This window comes from Oryctolagus cuniculus, chromosome 19 (genome assembly GCF_964237555.1).
Source record: "Oryctolagus cuniculus chromosome 19, mOryCun1.1, whole genome shotgun sequence".
NCBI lineage: Eukaryota > Metazoa > Chordata > Mammalia > Lagomorpha > Leporidae > Oryctolagus > Oryctolagus cuniculus.
The window spans coordinates 31,447,078-31,469,226 of record NC_091450.1 but is presented as its reverse complement, the minus strand read 5'-3'; the positions used below and the strand labels follow the sequence as shown (position 1 = coordinate 31,469,226).

At 52.2% G+C, this 22,149-nt stretch overlaps 1 protein-coding gene across 3 annotated transcripts in view; it reads right to left on the bottom strand.

Annotated features, from left to right (window-relative positions):
- The window catches only part of ADCY9 (adenylate cyclase 9), a 197,015-nt gene that overhangs the window by 119,234 nt on the left and 55,632 nt on the right, over positions 1-22,149 (bottom strand). The window contains exons 4-5 of one of the 3 annotated variants that reach the window (XM_051836275.2): positions 12,822-12,918; positions 6,687-8,417 (exon numbers count right to left, since the gene is read on the bottom strand). In XM_051836275.2, coding sequence (XP_051692235.2) covers positions 6,687-8,379 — 1,693 coding nt within the window. In that variant the 5' untranslated portion in view covers positions 8,380-8,417; positions 12,822-12,918. Of the gene's footprint in view, positions 1-6,686; positions 8,418-8,558; positions 9,289-12,821; positions 12,919-22,149 lie in introns of those variants that run through there. The other 2 variants (XM_051836274.2, XM_051836276.2) reach the window with 2 other exon arrangements.

Sequence of the window (22,149 nt, the reverse complement as noted above, 5' to 3'; positions counted from 1 at the left end):
ATTTCACCCCACTGTCAAATCCATTCCCGTTCACCAGCTCCACCAGCTCCACACCCTGTAGGCCAAGGCCACTGCCACTGCCACCACCAGCCTCTGGGGGTTTCAGGTTCCTGCCTATGCCAAAGGACTGAGCATCTCCCCTTAACTCCCTGGAGAGGGTGCTGGGCACTTGCTACAAGAATGAGGCTAGAAATGGTTGGAGAGAGACACCAGAACTCAATGTTGAAAAGCCGGGGAGTTTTCTGACGCAGTCTCCTTTGCCAAAGTTGACTCAGGTTTAGCCACAGATTGGCACTGCTGGTACAGTTCACCAAGTGCATCAACAAAACTGTCAAGAATGTCACTGTCTTCTCCAGGTGTCGCAGGGAAGGCTACCCCACCTTGACCTTTCCTCTGTCTACAATGGCACCCAGCCACCTTGAGACCAGCGTTCCCTCTGACGTGTTTCAGGTCCCTCACTTCTGCTCTGTAGTGGCTCCCGAGCCTGCCCAGTCTAGAATTCACACGTCAGCTCCCTTCCTGTTTTAAAAACTGTCACCTCTTCATAAAATTCCGTCTGATGACGCTAGTTCCGGCTGGAAAAGGTCTTTAGGTGTGTCATACACAAAGTACAAATAGGTGCCTGGAGACAAATGGACAACATGCCACTCAGGCCAGCTCTTCCAGTGGCCAGCAGCTCCCCACCAACAGCGGGAGACTGGGCCTCAGACCCGTGGCGAATGACCGAACCCTTATGATTCCAAAATCCCAAGAGAAATACCAAAACTGAGACCGTGGGCCAATGGAAAGAGGAGAATTAAGCACAGCATGCTCATATGCGTACGCACTCCAGTGCCTGCATACGGAAAACTCAGTGTGTTTTTTTCTTCTGGATATTGTTATTGTATAGCAAAGTACACAGGAGGCTCTGGCAGAAGGCAGAAACACAAATACTACTTGACCCAGGCTAACTGGTAGATGAGAAGCCTGAGACATCTTGTCTTTCCTCACCCTGTTTTCCTCTTTTTTTAAAAAAAAGATTTATTTTATTTATTTGAACGATGGAGTTACAGAGAGAGGTAGAGACAGAGAGAGTGAGCGAGAGAGCAGCCTGGTCTCGAACTGGCGCCCATATGGGATGCTGGCACTTCAGGCCAGGGTGTTAACCCACTGCACCACAGCAACGGCCCCTCTATTTTCCTCTTTTTAACATTTCCCTTTCTTAGTAATTCTGGCTCAAAAGATTACCCTCTTTCCTTCTTATTCCACCAGCATTTCAACAAACTTTACCCTTGACTATCTTTGCCAAAGGTTAATTCCTCGCCAAAGCTCGTCCTCAGAATTAACAGCTCCGCATGCTCTGCTGAAAGCCCTGTAGCTTGGTCCCAAAGAATCCCAAAAAGTTGTCATGGGGGCTGTTTCGGCATCAACTATATCAACAGCCACAGCTATTTGCCGCCTCCTATCCCAGATGTCTGGGGCAAAGTTTGTGCTGCACCTTGTCTCCGCCAGGGTTTCAACACGCAGAGACCTGGCTCAGGAATGCAGGTCGGCATGGGATTTCCAAGTGGGCACACTGAGCTGTCAACACAGTGTCAGCCCCCCAGTGAGGAGAGTGACATGCTTAGGTGGGGACAACCTATCCAAGCTACCGAGGGAAGCCAAGAAGCACCTGAGCACGCAGCTGCACCCAAAATCACCACCTGGCTAGGACGGTCAGGCCCACCACGAGGACACACGGAGCCCAAACGTCCAGCTTGGGACAGGTGTTGTCGGAGGCCTCCATCCACTGTCAGACAGGGTCCAGACACGTATCAGCAAACCTCTCCCGCAGTACTTCCGCAAGCCTAAAGCTGGGATGAGGGAAAGTCTTTGTTTTAAATGCCTGCATCTGGGGCTGGCACCGAGGTGCCGACGGTTAAGCCACCATTTGTGAAGCTGGCATCCCATGTCAGAGTGCTGTTTTGAGTCCCCGTTGCTCTACTTCCGATCCAGCTGCTTGCTAACATGCCCAGGAAGGCAGCAGATGATGGCCCAAGGGCCGACTTGGACCCCTGCCACCCGTGAGGGAGAGTTCTGGCCCCCGGTTTCCCCTGGCCCAGACGTGGCTGTTGCAGTGATTTACGGTGTGAAGGGGAGTGAACCAGAAGATCAAAGATCTCTCTTCTCTCTCCCCCATGCTCTCTCTCCCTGTCTCTGTCACTGCCTTCTGAAGAAATAATAAATCTTATTAAAAAGAAAGCATCTGGCAACGCAATGACTCCCAAACACTCCTTCCTACAAAGACAGAGTCCTTCCTTGGTGTGGCTCTGGAGGGGATGAGCATCTTTGTTCTGCCTTCCTAATATTTACAAGGGGGAAAGAGGACGTCTAGATATTTTCTAACAGTTTTGATTTCCACCTTTGCGACCCTATCTCTCTGAGAGGAGAAGCCAACAGCTACAGACAGTACTCCTCACTGGTTTTGCTTGTGGCCCAAGGAAGAAAGAGCAACCAGAACCTCTTGGGCACTGTGGTTCATTCGAAACACAGGTGAAGGGCCCCTTCTTCCCATCACTTGAATCAGATCGTCTCTCCTTAGCTTCGGTAATTGCTCCACACTTCTCTGTATCTTTTCCAAAACCTGGCCCTATGCTGAGTATTTCTTCAACCTCCTCTTCCTGCCTTATGTTTTCTTAGAGCTTAACACAAAACAAATATTATATTCTGATTACTTATTGTTTGACTCCCATATTGGCATGCAATTAGAACTCTCCTAGGATGACATCTACAATTAACTGAAAACTTCCTGCCCTCTGTGATAGGGGCACACGTTTCGCTCCCTGCTGGATTCCCAGAACCTAGATCTCTGTCTAGCTTAGAATAAATTATTTGTTGAATGAATGAATGAACAGACCGAGGTTCTGGGCCTAATTCATATTCTACAACTCAATTCTCCGTTCTGCATTCAGGCCACAGAGACTTTAAAGGCCCCTGCCTGCCTCCACACCACCTCCTGGTCAATTCCAGAAATTTACAAACCCATCTCCCCCTCAGACAACCAGGCCCTCTCTTTCAGCAGTGGTTATCTAGGTCTGACACAAAGTCCTATCGAGTTGATCTTCATTTTTCAAAAATTTTTTTATGTATTTATGTGAGGGGGTCAGACAGATGACAGACATAGCCCCCATCAGTTGGTTCCCTCCACAAATGCCCACAACAGCTGGGCATTTGGCTGGACCAAGCCAAAGCCAGGAGCCAAGAGCCAGGAACCCAAGCCAGGTCTTCTCCCACATATGTGGCAAGAATCCAAGCACTTGACCCATCACCTGCTGCCTCCAGGGGTGTGCATTAGAAGAAAGCTCAGGGCCAGCATTGTGGCACAGCAGGTTAAGCTGCTGCTTGCAACACTGGCATCCCATATCAGAGTGCTGGTTCAAATACTGGCCGTTCCACTTCCAATCCAGCTTCCTGCTGCATTTCTGGGAATGCAACAGTACATGGCTATCTCCACCCACGTGGGAGACCAGAGTGAAGTTCCTGGCTCCTGGCTTCAGCTTGGCCCAGACCTGGCTGTTCTGGCCATTTGGGTAATGAACTTGAGGATGGAAGATTCTCTCTCTCCCTCCCTCCCTCCCTCTCTCTCTCAAATGGAAGGAAGAAAGCAAGCAAGCAAGCTAGTTAATTAGTTAGTTGCTTGGTTGTAATTGGGAGTGGAGTGGAAACCTGAACCCAGGCACTCTGATATAGGATGTAGGCATCGCAACCATTGGCTTAGCCACTAAACCAAACGTCCCCCAAAGCTGATCTTCTTAATGCTGCTCACACCTACCCCATAATCTCCGCCACCACTGCTGTTACCTCAGTTCACCCCTACTTGGGATTTATTCAAAGAGTTCACTAATCTCCAGCCTCACACTCTTGCAACCCACACTCCCTGGGACTAAAAGAGTAAGCTTCTAAAATGTAAATCAGCTGCCTAAGCCTTGTATTTAAAGCTCATCCATGGCTCTCCAGCAAGACAGAGTCAAATCCCAACCCTTTCCCATGTCACCCACAGCCTTCCTGTCCTGATGAACCATGTACATTGCCCAACCCCACGGAGAAACACAAGTGCCAGCCTCTGTCCTGCCGTGCTGTCTGCATCCAGCGTCTTCCCTCTGTCCACCTAAAGAGCCACGGCTCAGTCTCAGGATGCAGCCCGAGTACACGCACCTCGCCAGAGTGTCCCGACTCACCCACACACTCTGCGACATTTGTAACTGTGAGCTCACTGAGGTCAGGAACAGTTACCAAGACTTCTTCACACCCACAGCGTCAGGCATGGACAGTAGGAACACAACAGAGATTTTAGGGTGAGTGTGTGAATCTGCAGAAACACTGAAACCCGACCCTTAATCAAGACCAGTTCAGATAAATCAGACAGGAATTGCTTCCCTTCACGCCGCCAGGCTGATTCTAGAATCCCTGCTCAAGCTGCCGATGTCCACTCTGCAGAGTCCTCTACCTGGTACTTTCTCACTGTTTTCAGCAAAAGGGGAACTAGGTAAAGACAGAGGCTAGAATAAACCTTATGCACGTAAGCTCGACCGCGTGGATGGAAGGGCAGCCCACACAAAAATCTTAACAGCTTCAAAGAGGGTCCGGAAGTTGCAGAGATACCCTCTATCACTGGAGTCCTGTCCACAAGGGTTTTCAAGATGAGCTGAAGAAGCAAAAACCAAAATGCCAGGAAGACAGTTAAAAGAGAGAACAGCATTAAAAAAATCAACGGTTTAGCTAAGCTTTCTGTTTTTCCCTACTTCCTTTGCACTACTAAAATTTTTCCTCCATAAATACATAGTGTGCACAAACTTAAGGAAAAATTTAATTTAAGTCAAATTTACACTAATTAAGGTAGAAAAAAACTACAAACTTACTTCAGCATGTTATTAGTCTGTGTTTTTGAGTCCCCTGATCTATAATTATTTTTAAATGACCAATAAATTAACAAAACGTGATTACCAAACATTTAGTGACGTGGAGATGTTTCAAATGTAGTGATTACACTTGTTTTTATTTTTGGAATTCGTGCCACACACACTACAAAGTGCAACTTACACAAGTGTTATCACTGCCCTTTGGCCCAATATGCAACCTGCCCCCACAATCCCTGAGCACAAATCCCAGAACACCAGGCCCTGAAGATCCTCACATCCCCTCCTGCTCACTGACACCTTCAGGCCCTCTTAAACAGGAGAATCTCCCCAAGGAACAGCAAACGTGTCTTCCAGCATCGTTGATGCAGCATTTAAAGCTCTTCTGGGTCAAAGAAACTCTCAAGTGAAGATATTTTCTGCTGCACCAGTAAATCCTTCAACAACTCACAAAATTACTGTAACAGAGAAAAACAGGAGGACAAAGCACACTTGCCAGATAGCGATAATAAACAAAGGACGAGGAGCACTCAGGTCACAAGTCAGAGAAAGAAAATGCCCGTTGAGCATGCAGGACTGTTTCAAAGCCAACTACCTATACGAGGTCCAGCTCGGTCGCTCGCTGTCTCCGATTCAAACTAGCAGTTCTCCTCCTCAGGATTCCCTTTCTCGGGGCTTGTAACTGCACGATTAGGCAGTGCGTGAGCACCGCAAAATGACAGTACAGATTTACAAACACAAGCTTTTAAAAATCAGTGTTATTTTCTCTATGCACTTCTAAAATAGATGTTCCCCCTCAATCTGTAAGATGTTAGTAAAACATGAAGACTTTTTTAAAGCGGGCAGGAGAAGGTAAGGAATGCAGAGAGAGCACTTGGAATCCTTCTTTTTGGCCCCACTATTTATACATCACCCCCTCCCCCAGGCCTTAGAGATTTTGGCCCTCTACAAAAATAAGGGGAAAAAAAGAAAGAGAAGTGAAAACATCAAGAAGAGCAGTAAAGAGCTTAAGGTCGAGGACAAGGGGTCAGATACAGATCTCAGGTGTTGGAGAGAGGGGGATATAAACCCGCCTTTGGGTACATTTCTCATTTGCGGGTTGGCTGGTGGCTTGAGAAACTGAACCTTCTAAACTACCCGGGGGTCTGTGTGGCAGGACAAACACCACAATAGAGCATCGTTAAACAAATCAAAGTTGACAGCTGCAGATACAAACATTTTTTTGAAAAAGAGACCAAGGCAGCAAAAGGCAGTGTGCCCATAGAGGCTTATAATTCCTTCCGATCCGAGAGAGCCCCGTGGGGCACAGCCGACGTCCGGTCCCTGCTCTGACGATGAGCAAAGCGAGGCCTACAGAGAGGGAAGGCTTCCTTTTCACACTTTGCTGACAAAGGCGTGAGAAAAGGCTTGGATGGGACTGAAGGGTGACCAAGTGACACGCAAAGGCCATTTCTCTGGGTGCTTCTCGGTGCTGACGGGTTGGGGGACCCGGAATTCCCGAAACACAGCCTCAGGATTTCAGAAACAAAAACAGCCGGCTGGCGGTGTGGCCCTCCTTCCAAAGGTCTCGTCTAGGTCAGCACTATCTCAGTGTCCCCGTCTGCAGTCTGCAGTGGGAACAGCCCTGTGATAATTGACTCACTGGAGGAAAAGTCACCCGGCTCCCGAGACTTCCCCTTGGGTACGGGGTCCTGACACAGCTGAGCTGCCTCTGGATACCCAAGCTGAAAAGAGACAGACTTTTTTTTTTTTTTTTTTAATGTAATACAAACAGGACCGGGGAAGGAGGCTAAGGCAAAGAAACACACATACCTTTCAACTGGTCAGCCACCACGCTCTGGCCCAGGCGCTCAAACACTTTCCCGTCTTCCATTTCGTACCGGTCGTCTAGGTATTTTGCGGTGGCTTCGGAAATGTGGACTTTGCCGGCCACTCCCAGCTGCTCCATGAGATTGGCCAAATTCACATCATTGGACCACACGTCGAACTTAAACCTCCTCATGCCCAGGATGCCACACAGGACGGTCCCCGTGTGGACCCCGACGCGCATGTTTACCATTTCTTTCTTCTCCTGGCAGAACTGCTCGATGGCTTTGATCATGCCCAAGCCCATCTCTATACAGCAGTAGGCATGGTCTGCCCGGGGCTCGGGACAGCCCGCCACGCAGTAGTAACAGTCTCCCAGGGTGCTGATCTTCTCACACTTGGTCTCCTCGCACAGCCGGTCGAAGCGGCCAAACAGATCATTCAGGAGGCCCACCAGGGCGTGAGCGGACTTGTTGGCGCTCATCTTGGTGAAGCCCACGATGTCTGCAAACAAAATGCTGACTTCCTCAATCTGCTGCATCTTAAAAGGGCGGAACGCTATGGGAGCCTTCTGGATGGAGGACTTCTTCTTCCTGTTCTTGGGGCTCGAGGTGGCGTGCCTCTTGACAGAATTCTCACTCTCCTCGTCCCCCTGCTTCATCAAGTCGTCCGCTATGATTCTCGGCATCACGGAATGAATCATCCTCTCTTTGAGGGCTTTTTCTACTTCCAGGTCTTTGCCGTGCATGATGGACTGTCCCACCTTCAGGAAGGTGCTCCGGGACCGCACCTGCGACATGATGAACAGGTGGATCCCGATGGCATGGATGCACAGGTGGAGCAGCGCCCTGCTCAGCAGCTCCCAGTGCAGGACCGGCGCTCCAGGCCAGGGGAAGCAGTCTTCGTTCCGGAAGTGATACCCGAAGGTCTCAAACAGAACAGAATAGGCCACCCCCAGAAACAAGCTCAAGTACAGAGGTAAGTGCATGACGGTGTAGAGCAAAAAGAGCACTTCGATGCACATGGAGAAGCTCCCCACTTGAGATAAGCAGGTGTCTGCGGGCTGGGCCGCGGGAGTGTGATTGGAGCTGTCAGCACGGCCCGCCAGAGGCGTCAAAGCCTGAAACTGCGCAGCCAGGGTCAGGGCGAACACCAGCAGGGTGAGAACCAGCGAGGTCCAGGCGTAATGCCGGGCGTACAGCTTGGTGAAGGTAAACAGAAAAAAGCCCACACACGCCGCGAGGAAGCAGAGCGCCGGCGCCACCATGACAATCAGCTTGGATCTCGTGTGGACGGCGAAATAGACGCTCCAGAGCAGGCAGGCGAAGCCGACGTAGAAGAGCGCGTACCGGAAGCGGCGCTGGGTCTGCGGGAAGCAGCGCTCCAGGCAGGCCTCCTCCAGGTTCACCGAGTCGAACTTGGGGTCCCACCAGCGGCTCGAGGCCCTCTCGAACAGCTGCGGCAGCTTCTTCTGCCGGCGCAGGCGGGCCCCGCCGCCCAGCCTGCGGGGCGCGCCCGCGGAGTCCCCCGAGCTGCTGCAGCTGGAGGAGATGCTGTACTTGCAGTGCTTGGGGTGGCTGCTGCAGGACAGCTGCTTGGGGTTGATCTTGACCCGCACGCTGTTGCTGTCGCCGCTGGAGTCACAGCTCACCTCGGTGCTGTGGTGATGCAGCAGCTGCTGGTGGGGCGGGGAAGCCATGTTGCGGCGCTCCGAGCCTTCTCGGCCGTCGCTCGTACCTGTCGGCGGAACGGCGAGAGTTAGGTCGGCTTCTGGACCGGCACGTCCCCGGCGGAGCGCCCCGGAGAGGCACCGCACGCTCCCAGCCACCTCCCCGCGAAGGCGAAGCGAAGCCCCGCCGTCCCCCCTCCCGGACGGACCTGGAACACCGGGGTCCCGCAGCCGCGGCCGCCCTCGGTCCGGGACGCGGTCCTGCTGCCCGCGGCGCCCTCGCCGCGCCGGAGGCCTCCGCGCTGCCCCCGCGGCTGCTCCGGAGGGAAGTTCAGCCCTGGAGCGCTCCCGGCGCTGCGAGCGGCGTTCCCGAAAACAACTCGGCGGGCGGCGGGCGGCCCCTCATCCCGCACCCGAGGCGCCGCTGCGTCAGAGGGGCGCGGGCCGGTCCTGCGGCTCTGGCCGCGTCCCCTCCCGGCGCCGCCGAGCCCGGCGAGCTACCCCGGCCCGCCCTGCCCGCAGCTGGGTGTGCGCCCCGGCCCGCGAGTTTGCAGAACCCGCAGGCGGGCAGGCGGGCGGGCGGGCGGCGGCGTCGGCGGGGCCCGTCTAGCGGGGCCTGCTGCCCACCGCCCGCCGAGCACGCTGCCGCCCCGCCGGGGCCGCCGATGCCCGGGCCGAGCCGCGGGGCCGAGCGCAGGGAGCCGCGCGGGCCCCTCAGAGGGCGCCGGTGCGGGGCTGCCGCAGAGCCGGGCTCCCGCGACGCCGGTCCGGACTCCCGCCGCCGCGCCCACGCCCGGGGCCGCCTCCCCGAGCTACAGATGCAGCCGCGGCCGCGCCCGCTGCCGTCCCTCCTGCGGCCGCTGCCTCATGTCGGAAGAGCAGCCGCCGCGGCCGCCACCATCTCCGGCCCCCTCCCCCTCCCGCTGTCACTGACAGACGCGCGCCCGCGCCGCCCCTCGCCCCGCCGCAGCGCGCACGCGCGGCCCGCGCACGCCGCCACCGACCCCGGGCGCGCGCACAAGGGGGTTGCGCGCGCGCGCGCGCCGCCCAGGCTCTGAGCCCGCCGGGCTCGGGGCTGCGGGGCGGGCGCGCGCTCGGCTCCGCCCTCCGCCCCGGGCCGCGCCCAGGCCGGCAGCTGCAGAAGCTGGGAGCCCGGCGTCCGCGCACGCTGGGACCACCTGCCCGGCCGCGGGCCCCAGACCCCGGGGAGGGAAGAGCCGCAGGGGCGCAACGCTTCGGGAAGCGGCGTGCTTCCCCCACACCCCCGCGCACCTTTTCAGCAAATCCAACTTCTCAGCACTGGGGTTTGCCTCCAAGCAGTGAGTGCGCACCCTCAGTGCCACTAGCCGCCCCCTGAGCCTGCCCACCAGGCGACCACCGCAGGCCGAGCCCCGCCGCCCGCCCTAGCAGGGTGCAGCTGAAGGCCGCCCCTCCAGCCCCGGGAGGGAATTTGTCTTCCCCCAACTCATGAGCAGCTGTTTTTTTTTTTTTTCCCCGTGCCACAAATGAAACTTTGAGAAGTTTGCTTCCCTTACACCACAAACGTTGCCACGTGTATATGAAAACGTGGTGCACACACGCAGGGGCAGCGAGGTTCTGATCCTCGCGAGGTGGACTGTGAAAGGCGCCAGTGGGTGATTCTGTTCACCCGGAATGTCCAGAATGGGACAGAACACAGGTTAGCGGGTGCCGGAGCCTGGAGGACGGAGAAGCGGGGGAGTGACTGCATTAAACTGGGTTGGAGTTTCCTTTTGGGATGAGGAAAAAGTCCACAGTAGTCGGAGGTGACAGGGCATTATGAATTACATAGTGGCTGCAGAACACTCCGACAGACCTAATGCCATTGCATTACACACTTTAAAATGTTTGAAATGGGGCCGGCGTTGTGGCACAGCAGGTAAAGCCGCCTCCAGTGATGCAAGCATCCCATACGGGCACCGGTTGGAGTCCTGGCTGCTCCACTTCTGATCCAGCTCCCTGCTGATGTGCCTGGGAAAGCAGTGGAGGACCCCCCAAGTGCTTGGATCCCTGCTACCCACTTGGGGGTCCTGGAGGAAGCTCCTGGCTTCAGCCTGGCCCAGCCCCAGTCACTGGGGCCATTTGAGGAGTGAACCAGCAGATGGAAGGTCCTCCCTCTGTCCCTCTCTCTGTAACTCTGCCCTTCAAATAAATAAATAAATAAATAAATATTTCTTTTAAAAATGTTTGAAATGGTAAATTTGCTATTGTCTCTGTTTTACCTCTATTAAAGGGGGGACATTAAAAGTAACACACCATTGCTATCGTGTTCCTGCCGAAAGTGTGTATCTAGACGGATCATGAGAAAACATCAGATGATCCCAAACAAATATTCTACACGGTCATCCTAAGTGTTGAGGTCGTGAAGCCAGAACTTCCCAGAACTGTCGCTAAGGGGACCAGCAACCAAACGGAACACAAAAGGAGAGATGGGTGACGTCCACATAGTCTGAAGTTCAGTGAACGATGCCGTGGCATTGTTAATTTCCTGGTTCTGATCTTTGTACTGTGGTTATGTAAGACACTAACATTGGGAAAAGAGGGGGATAGGGTACAGAGCTGTTCCCTGGTATGTTCACAACATTTCTTTAAGTCTAAAATATTACAAAATAAAGTTTTTCCCGTTAGAAATGAAAACAAAGCTTTGTTGAGCATCAGCTATGTGCCAGGCCCTCTCATGTGTCTGGGCACGTTAATAGTAAACTGGCATTGAGAAAGGCGTCCTCCGAGCCAGAAACTACTGAGTGCTTTCACTTGTGACCTATTTGGTCCTCGCCACAACCCTCAGAGGTAGGTATTATTGTCCCTCATTTAGAGATGTGAAACCAGTGGCTGCAGGGCAATGTGCCCGAAGTCCCACAAAGGGTAAGTCACGAGCTCAGGAGGAAACCAGTTCACGGACATCTGTGGCCACAGAAGGGCTCTGGCACCACCTTCTGCGAGCCTCACGGTGGCCACACAGGGACCTACCTGTCTCCTCCATCAGCCCCACTGAATGGGAAGCCCATGGAGACAGGGCCCAGGACTGCCACCCCCCCACACACACACACCCTTCAGTGCAGCACTGTACACTTCCTGGGTCCCTTAAACAATCTGAAAGCTCTCCTGCCTGCACTTCTCCCCTCCTCAAATCATTTCAGTCACCATTTGTGGTACCTTTTTGTAAATTAATTAGTCAGGGCAGGCACTGTTGCACAACAGGTTAAGCCACAGCCTGCAGGGCCAGCACCCCATATGGGCGCCGGTTAGAGCCCCATCTGCTCCACTTCTGATCCAGCTCCCTGCTAGTGCACCTGGGAAAGTATCTGAGGATGACTCAAGTCCTTGGGTCCCTGCACCCAAGTGGCAGACTGGAAGAAGCTCCTGGCTTCTGGCATTGGCCTGGCCCAGCCCTGGTCATTAATGGACATTTGGGGAGTGAACCAGCCAAAGGAAGATCTCTCAATCTCCCCCCACCCCTCCTCTTCTGTCTCTATGTAACTCTGACTTTGTGTGATTCTACCTTTCAAATAAAAATAAATAAATATTTTAAAAGAAAAAGATGAATTAGTCATGTCGGGTTTTAGGTGTGGGTAATGATCGTACCCACTGCGCGATCTCTCCTGTATGCAGTTCAGCGGCCTCCCCTGCTGTGGAGACCTCTGGGCTGCCAGAGCCGCCTGGACTCTGAGTGAGAGTGTGAATCATTCCATAAACCCTCAGGGACTGGGGAGGTGGTGCCTGGTGCTGTGCACTGGGCCCATGTACTACCTGATATGCCATCCCTATCTTTAAGGGAACTGGGAAAGATGCCCTGGGCAGCAGCCCCTGGCTATGAGAATGGAATTTTCATAGGCTTGGTGACAGACTGGATGAGGGAGAGTACTACAAAAGAGTCTAACCATGCTCTCCTAACAAAGCGGGCTCACCAGAGGGTTCTGAGTCCTTGACCCCCTCCCCCGAAAGCACAGAGGAGCCTCATTCCTAGAAGGTACAGGTCAGATGCACTGGCTTCCTCAAGCCATCCATTCCAGGCTGCTGCCCAATCTAGGGTTTTCTCTCCATCTGTGATGTTCACAGAACTCCCACCCAGACGCAGTGCGAATCAGAATGTGTCCACGCAAACTCTACCATAGCTCTACCGAAAGCCTTGCCTGCCAGTCCCTCATCCTCACCCTCCTTCACACGCCAGTTCCCTGAGCAGTGAGGGCTTGGCTGCAAGTTCTCAAGTCCCATAGGGTGACAACAAGACCAGCTCTGAGATACATGTCAACCTGACTAATTCATGCCGTCTCGTCACACCGGTGCCTGAGGTCTTGGCTGTGCCTGTGTTAGTTTTGGTTGTCCAGTGGGCAACAACCTTGGAGAACCACCCACTGGAAGACGGGACTCCCTGCTGTTTTCAGAGCACATGTCCGAAGCTGCAGTTATGAGTCCGCTTTTCTGTAAGCCAGAGAAGGGGAGTCTTTGCGCACCTACTCACGCTTTTTCCCCACCGTTGACATCCTGGATCCTGGTGGCTGGTCATGAGTCTCGAGCAGCTGCCTTTACATCGACAGAGGATCAGGTGTCCTTGCAAAGCAAAACAAGACTCTACATTAGAGATCACCAAAGTCTTCTGCAAGCCTGGTATATTCGCCTTAGCCCCGTACACAGACTCTAAACCCTGCTGTGGTGCTGCAGGGCCCGGTAACTGTACATTGAATGACTCTTTGTGGGAATTAGAAGGCATAAGTGAAGTAGTCAAACTCTCAATTGCCTTTCATAAGCAGAACAAGCAACATTTTATACGAGCTTATAGCTGCTCCGTCCCTACACTTATACTAGAGTCTCCATCTTGAGCCTCGGCCTAGATTATGTGACAGCATATACTGGGATATGACTCCACGGGAGCAGGGAAGACAAGGCCCTGGGAACAATCACAGGTTTAAGCCAGGACGCACTGGTCTGTGGCCCCGGAAAGATGAGCTCAGTTGAAAGAGAGAATGGAGACTCCAAGTATAGCATGGTATCTGCCGCTCTAATTTACCTCCTGGCCCAGCTCCTGCTAGAATGTTTGCTGGTCCTGTCTCACCTTGTGGAGAGTGGCGAGGATCGGTGAATGAGTCTTGGAAAAACTGCAAGAGCTGCACAGTGTTGGGTAGTGTCCCCTCACAATGCATGCCCACCAGGAATCTCAGAATGTGACCTTGTTTAGAAACAGTATCTTTGCACATGTAATAGGCGAAGATAGGGCCTTATTAGATTATGGGGGCCTTAAACCCAATGACTGATGTCCTTGTAAGGAGAGGAGAAAACACAGAGACACAGGGGAGAAGGCAGCCATGTGAAACCCCAGGCAGAGATAGGAGCGATGCAGTAACCAATCAAGGACAGCACAGCATTGCTGGGGGATGCCAGAGCCTTCAGCGGGAGCAAGGCCCTGCCGACACCTTGATTTCGTACTTCTGGTCTCCGCAACTGTGAGAGAATAAGTTTCTACGGTGTTAAGCCCGCTAGTTTACAGTCATTTGTTATGGCCGCCTCAGGAAATGAATATGAGCCACTTCATTACAACTCAGTGAGTCAGCAGGCTACAATCAAGGCTGCTGAGTGATTCCTCTATCACCATGGACACAGGGCAGGGGGCTCTCCCCGACTCACGGCACACTTGAGCAACCCCTTAGCGTCGTAGGAGCTACTGGCTGCTGGAGACTGCCAAAGACACCACCGGGGATAGGGATCAGAGGTGGGAGAATCATGTCACTTTTGTCTAACTTTTTTTTGGTCACTTTTGTACAGGAGCCTGAGGAAATTAGTGCAGGCTGAATAACATTGGGCACCATTATACCACTTGAGTCAAGAATATTAATTATTTGCCCATGGCCATCGAGCTGTCAAGGGTCTTGTGTGTCCCTTGTTGGTGTTGAAAGCTTAGCTGCCATTTTCCAGGTTGACCCTGTCTGAAGCCTGAGTTTCTTTCTCAAAGCTCACTCTCTAGGTGTCGTAGATCTGATGCTTGACCAGGCTGTGTCTTGTGTGGATCTACTTTCACCCATTCTGCTGGACACTTACTGGCCCCTTTCAATCATGATATTCATTTCTGGGAACTTTTCTTGAATTGTTTCTTTGATGATTTCTCCCCCTCTCTTTTCTCTGGTCTCTTCCTTATTATCTGTATGCTGGACTTCCCCGACTGTTCCAATAATCTTCTTGTCTCTATTTTCCATCTTCCTGACTTCCTTCTCTTAGTTTTTGCTTAGCATTCTAAGAGATTTCCTCAACTTTGCCTTTTATCGAGATTTTTTTTGTATCCTTTTTTACCTTCAAAAATTTTACACAATGCGTCTGTTATCATGCTTTAACATCCAAGAGATTGTTCTGTTTTCTAAGTTTTTAACACCAGGTTTTTCTCATTCCTCTGGTGTCATAACCTCTTATCTCCTGGAAGATACTGAAGACGGAGTTTTGTAACTCTGCATAGTCTCCATTTTTTCTGGTTGTTTTGACTTTCTTCAAGTTAGAAGCTTTCCTTGCTACTTGGTGAGCCTTGACTGTTCATTCATACTTGAGAGGAAATCATTAAAAATCTGGCCAGATACTCAGAGACCACAGTGGGACCTTCAAGGTTCCCCGGCCAGCAGTGGTTCATAGCCCTGGCCACATGGCAATCACTTGGGTTGCTTTTTAACACAAATGACCCGACCTCATCCTCAGAAATTCTGATGTAATCATTTGAGGAGGAGGAGGGGCACTGACAAGCATTTAAACCTCGCCAGGTAATTCTAATAGTTTATCGCTTTAGAATGTTCCAGACAGGTCGTTTTGATAGGAGACTTCCCCTCCCTTGTCAACATCTGCATGTGTTTTCCTAGGGGTAGTCAGTTGTTCCAGAGAAGACTCTTCTAGCCTGCTGCTACTCTGCTGACAGGGTGGAAGAGTGGAAGTCTCAACCTTCAGTATACAAACCATTACGAGGGACAGTTGAATCCTGACTTTTATCCTGGAGTGCACCTGTGACAGACACTGGCAGACGTTGCTGGATCTACCCAATGGGTCTGAATTTCCTTGGAAGAATTCATCTGCATTCACCATAGTACAACCCTGTTGATCGTGTTAGGAGGATATGAGACCATATTAGGCACATAGAAGCATCAAATTATCATTAACAGGACTTGAAAATAAGTTTGTGAGCCAGAAAGCTAGGACCACAGTGCCAAAAAATTATAATTTTTCTTCAAACATAGACAACCTCCAGGAGAGATCTCCAGCACCATGCCCAATAAGCCACACTCCAGGAGGTCTGAGCCGCGACTCCTGGCCACACACAACCAGCCCGGTTCTCTCTGGAACTCTCTGCTGTTATGATTTATTCATCATGTTCCAAGGTTCCTGACATGATCCTTATACAAGGCAAGATAAAAAGCCCTCACTGGAGTGGTCGCTTGGTACAGTGGTTAAACTGCCACCTGGAATACCCACATCCTGTATCAGGATTCCTGACTCCAAGTCCCGGCCCTGCTCTTGGTTCATTTTCCTGCTAATATGCACCCTAGGTGGGAGGAAGCGGTGACTTAAGTCCTTGGGTCCCTGCCACCCATGTGGGAGACCGGATTGAGTTCCAGGCTTCCGGCTTCAGGCTGGCCCTGAAGTTGTCCTGGCAGTTGTGGACATTGGAGGAGTGAACAAGCAGATGGAGAAATCTCTGTTTTTGTGATTTTCAAACAAATGAATAAAACTTTCAAATCACCACTACAATAATGTAGAGAACTGTATTAGAGTGAGACAAGGCCGGTGCCGCGGCTCACTTGGCTAATCCTCCGCCTGCGGCACCAGCGCTCCAGGTTCTAGTCCCAGTTGGGGCACCGGTTCTGTCCCCGTTGCTCCTCTTCCAGGCCAGCTCTCTGCTCTGGCTCAAGAAGGCAGTGGAGGATGGCCCAAGTGCTTGGGCCCTGCACCCCATGGGAGACCAGGAGGAAGTATCTGGCTCCTGGCTTCAGATCGGCGCAGCGCACCGGCCGTAGCAGCCATTTAGGAGGTGAACCAATGGAAGGAAGACCTTTCTCTCTGTCTCTCTCTTACTGTCTACTCTGTCAAAAAAAAAAAAAAAAAAGAGAGAGAGAGAGAGAGAGAGAGACAAGCCTCCCTCACGTGAAGTGAGCAGCAGAGGTGTAAGTCTCCAATACGTTTCCAAAGACTGTCAGCTCTTGTCTACACTTAAGGAGGCCTTTGGTTCTATCAGTCTCCTTGCTCTTGGTGACTGCAAGCTCACAGTGTTCTAGGAACAGTGTTATCAGCTGGGGCAGCATCCACGTTCTCTCTTAGTCACAGCCATGAGACGCTAGACTGGAAAGAGGAACCACGGGTCTGTGTGCTCCGTTTCTCTCTGGGTCCCTCCCTGTCTTAGTTAGGTACGGGGGTTTCTTTAACAGTTTGCTGAGGGAGACATATATCTTTGGAATAAATCACTGGGCATCTGTGCTCATGTTTGAGGAGCCCTACTTTAATACTCTGAACCAGCCTGAGAGGTGAGTCCTCTCACAGTGTGGCGGAGCTACTGGGGAGGAGCAGAGCTGGGGCAGGAGGTGGAACCAGGACAGCTTCCCGGCTCCTCCTCCGCTAGGGCATCATTAGCATGGCATCGTTGTCTTGTGAGAAGTGTGTTCTCAGAACACCTGACACACCCATGCCCAAATGTAAGCACAGAATCAAATCCACAAGCTAACTATTGTGAGGGGCACCTGCCGCTGTTCTGAGGGCGCCCTTCACAACCGAGGGCACTTATCTTCCTCTTGGAAGGGACCTGAAAAGGAGATTACGACTGACAAGGGAATCCAAAGTCTCTCATAGTAACCTCAAGCTCAAGCTTCCTTCTGCTTCTCCAATGGCCTAGGGGTCTTGGGCCTTGCCTGGAAAATGAATGCCTTCTACGTAAAACCACCAATCCCCAGAGTCTGCGCGCTTCCCCGTAGCTCCTTCGGAATCAGCCCCACGGGGTCATAAATGTGGACACGTGACTCTCTGCATTCCCACTGCGGGAAGACAATTCCTTCCTGCTCCCAGGAGCCGTTCACAAGTTTCAGCTCAGACCCAGAGGGTCGACTAGGGCTTGGAGGCATGTTCTAGTCAGCCAGTGCTCTCTGGGCTTGGTTTCCTGATGAAACCTGGGGCTCTACTTTTGGGTTAACTCCAAAATACTGTAAAGATTACAAAATAGTTTTGTCTTGATTAAAAAAAAAAAGCCTAGCTTCTAGGAAGAGCACCTAGGGTCCTGCAGGATCTTCCCCAGACCCCTAACCTCAGCCATTCAGGCAGATTAACCCAATTCATGAGGCAAATACTGACTGTACTAAATACAAGGCAATGTTCTAAATTGCTCAAAACTAAAGAAAAAACTAAAATCAGGGGCTGGCGTTGTGGCACAGTGGGTTAAGCCATCGCCTACGACACCAGCATCCCATACGAACTCTGGTTTCAGTCTAGACTTCTCCACTCCTGATCCAACTCCATCTGCTGTGCCTGGTAAAGCCGTGGAAGACGGCCCACATACATGGACCCCTGCCACCACATGGGAGGCTGAACAGAGCTCCAGACTCCTGGCTTCAGCCTGGCCCAACCCTGGGTGGTGCAGCCGTTTGGGAAATGAACCAGCAGATGGGAGATCTCTCTCTGCCTCTCCCTCTCTTCATCTGTATTTCTGCCTTTTAAATAATAAATAAATGTTTTTTTTTAAATAAATTTAAATCCACCTGCTTTTTTAACTAAGCACAGTACTATTCAGCCTTAAGAAGAAAAGAAATTCTGACGCACACTACAACATGGATGAAGCTGGAGAACACTATACTAAGCAAAAGAAGCCAGACATAAGACATAAGAAGTCAAACACTGGGGGCTAGCGCCGTGGCTCACTTGGTTAATCCTCTGCCTGCGGCACCAGCATCCCATATGAGCACTAGTTCTAGTCCCGGTTGCTCCTCTTCCAGTCCAGCTCTCTGCTCTGGCCCGGGAAGGCAGTGGAGGATGGCCCAAGTGCTTGGGCCCCTGCACCCACATGGGAGACCAGGAAGAAGCACCTGGCTCCTGGCTTCGGATCAGTGCAGCGCTGGCTGTGGCAGCCATTTGGGGAGTGAACCAACAGAAGGAAGACCTTTCTCTCTGTCTCTCTCTCTTACTGTCTAACTCTGTCAAATAAAAAAAAAAAAAAAAAGGAAGTCAAACACCATATGATTCCTCTCACCTGAGGTCCTGAGAGCAGTCAAATTTATACACAGAAAAGAGAATGGTGGCTGTCAAGGGCTAGGGGAGGAGGACCAGGGAGCAGCTGTTTCAGGGACACAGAGTTTCAGTTTTGCAAGATGAAGAGAGTTCTGGAGACTGATGGTGGTGATGGTTGCACAAGGTGAATTTCTTAATACCATTGAGTCCAAATTTATCTTTTTTTTTTTTTTTTTTTTTTTTTTTTTTTTGACAGGCAGAGTTAGACAGTGAGAGAGAGAAACAGAGAGAAAGGTCTTCCTTCCATTGGCCGCTACAGCCGGCGCGCTGCGCCAACTCGAAGCCAGAAGCCAGGTGCTTCCTCCTGGTCTCCCATGCCGGTGCAGGGCCCAAGCACTTGGGCCATCCTCCACTGCCTTCCCGGGCCAGAGCAGAGAGCTGGCCTGGAAGAGGAGCAACGGGAACAGAACCGGTGCCCCAACCGGGACTAGAACCTGGAGTTCTGGCGCCACAGGCGAAGGATTAGCCTAGTGAGCCGCAGCGCTGGCACACTGAGTCCAAATTTAAAGAAGTCATGATGGTGTTATGGTGAGCTGTTCCAACCTCACCCCAAATGTATATTCTGAATCTTAAATCCCAGTAACTCCAGACATATCTGCATTTTGTAACAAGGAAATAGGGCCCTTGGAGAGGTGATTAAGTTAAGGGTATTAGGTTGGGCTCCAATTCAGTTTGACTGGTGTCCTTACAAGAAGAGAAAATGTTGGAGCTGGTGCTGTGGCTTAGCGGGTAAAGCTGCCACCTGCAGTGCCACATTCCTTATGGGTGCCAGTTCAAGACCTGGCTGCTCCACTTCCTATCCAATAAACTGGGAAAGCGGTAGAAGATGGCTCAAGTGCTTGAGCCCCTGTACCTGTGTGGGAGTACTGGAAGAAGCTTCTGGCTCCTGGCTTCTGACGGGCCCAGCTCCGGCCACTGTGGCCATTTGGAGAGTGAACCAGCAGATGGAAGATCTCTCTCTCTCTCTCTCTCTCTCTCTCTCTCTCTCTCTCTCTGCCTCTCTGTAACTCTGCCTTTTGAATAAATAAATAAATCTTAAAGAAATAAAAAAGAAGAAGAAGAAGAGGTGGGGCCGTGGCTCACTAGGCTAATCCTCCGCCTTGTGGCGCCAGCACACCGGGTTCCAGTCCCGGTCAGGGCGCCGGATTCTGTCCCGGTTGCCCCTCTTCCAGGCTGGTTCTCCGCTGTGGCCCAGGAGTGCAGTGGAGGATGGCCCAAGTGCTTGGGCTCTGCATCCCATGGGAGACCAGGAGAAGCACCTGGTTCCTGGCTTTGGATCAGCGCGATGCGCCAGCCGCAGCGCGCCGGCCACGGCGGCCATTGGAGGGTGAACCAACGGCAAAAAGGAAGACCTTTCTCTCTGTCTCTCTCTCTCTCACTGTCCACTCTGTCAAAAAAAAAAAAAAATGAAGAAGAGAAAATGCAGACATGCGTAGGCACAGAGGGGAGATGATGTGAGGACGTGAGGAGAGGGCTGCGTGTGCAAGACAAGCAGTGAGGCCCCAGGAGAGACCAGCCCCACCCACACCTTGATCTCAGACGTGTAGGCCTCATAACTGTGGGAAAAAAAAACATTTCTCTTGCTTAAACCGCCCAGTCTGTGGTCCTTTGTTATGGCAACTCTAAGAGACTACCCTTGATGATAAACTTTCTGTTGTGTGCATTTTACCACAATTAATAATAATAATTTAAAATAATGACAATAAAATCCCAAGTCTATGACTAAGCAAATAGAAACATCCACCCACCTGCGTCCCTAGAGGGCAGGGACTCCTCCTGAGCTCAGAACAAAGCAGGCATGGTGAGCACTCCCAGAGAGGGGCCAGTGAGGCAGCGAGAGGGCAGGAGGCACACTGGGACAGAGGAGACCTGGAAAAGCATCTCTGGTACTGGTAGGGCGGGAATGGCACGCGGGTCAGTGGGCTGGGCATGTTGTGGCAAAGTGCACTCCCGTGCGGCCAGGACAAATCAGCAGCCTGCTGAGAGGTGTGACACATGTGGGCAAGGGGGTAGGTAGGGCCAGGCTCAAAGGTCAGGGCAGACGGCATTCCAGATTCCGCACTGTTGTGAGAAGAAAGCCGTTTTTAGGCTTCCACTCCTCCCACCCGGTCATTCCTCTGGCTCTGCCCACCCCAGCCCTCATCCCGCATAACTGCCCCTTTCATACCTGTCCCTAGGCAGGAATCCACAGGGACAGGAATGGCAGGTCCTTGAGGGGGGATTCATCACAGGAGCAGCGCCAAGGCAAGCTCCTGTGTGTGCAGATTTCATCCACGTCCCCAAGGCTGAGACATGGCTCCCTCGTCTGACGTCCCCTAGGAGTCTGGGCCTGCTTCTGCTGTCTACCTTAAAGCAGTTTAAAGTAGCAGGATGAGTGACTCTCCTAAGGCCCTGAACAGCTGGAAAGTGGTGCTCAGGTCACTTTTGTTCCACTTGAGGGAACCATCCCCACCAAGCAGACCCACTGGGGGCACAGGTTCAGGCTTGTCCCACGCAGGGTGTAGGAAGGGCTGGTCCTTGGGCAACCTAGCTTCTGGACTCCAGCATGGACTCTCTGTCCTCTCCCTGCTTGCAGTAGGAGAGGGGGATGCAAAGCAAGAACACTGCTGCAAAGCCATGGGGGCTGAAAGAACAACAGTTGAATTCCCCTGTAGGGGACCCACGTTTCTTCAGTAAGCACCGTTCCAATATAGGAGACTTTAAACCACGGAAACTACTTCCCTGCCCCCTCTACGTTCACAGAGGCACAACCACAACACTCGGTACAGATGCATCAGGACACAGGTGAGAACTTAGGAGTGCGCGACCCTTCTTCCTTAGAGTCTTGTGATACGCCTGTGGGCGGGAAGACAGGACATTGGCCCCCTCGGACAGATGGATGCAGTCACCATGACCCTGGGCTGGTGGTCATATCTCCCTGAAGGTCACAGCCACCCACAAAAGGGGTAGGCTTCCTAGCCAGTGGTCTTCTCTGCCCTCTCCCACGAGTGATAACTACCATTCGTGGTCGCTCACTCTAGGCCTGGCATTGTCCATTTACTGTTTCCTTCAGTCCTCTGAAGAAACCAACGTTTACCCCCCAGAAAGACTAGAGGAAGGATCTGAACTCAGGCGCATGCTGGGAGTTGCCTTCTGATTCAGTTATACTCAACTCACTTCTGTTCCAGCCAGTTTAACAGTGCTCTTCTTCACTGGGTCCCCGGTTTGTGCACAGCTAGATGACAGGCTGGCGGCTAGGCTCAGAACCCCCAGCACAGGGCTGCGCTGGGCAAGACAGGGCTGGGTAGGCCCAGCTTCCTGGGCCGCAGATTCTGGATTAGGGAATGCGCTAATTCCTTAGGGCTTCCATCACAAACCACCATGGATCGGTGGCTTCCTACAGCAGAAACGTATCCTCTCATCATTCTGGAGGTCAGAAGGCCAAGATGCACATGTAAGCAGGCCCATGAGACAGAAAACTTCTCCCTCGGAGGGCTCTGTGGGAAGACCCTTCCTGGCCTGCTGCAGTTTCTGGGGACTACTGGTGTTCCCTGCGTTGCTCATGTCTTC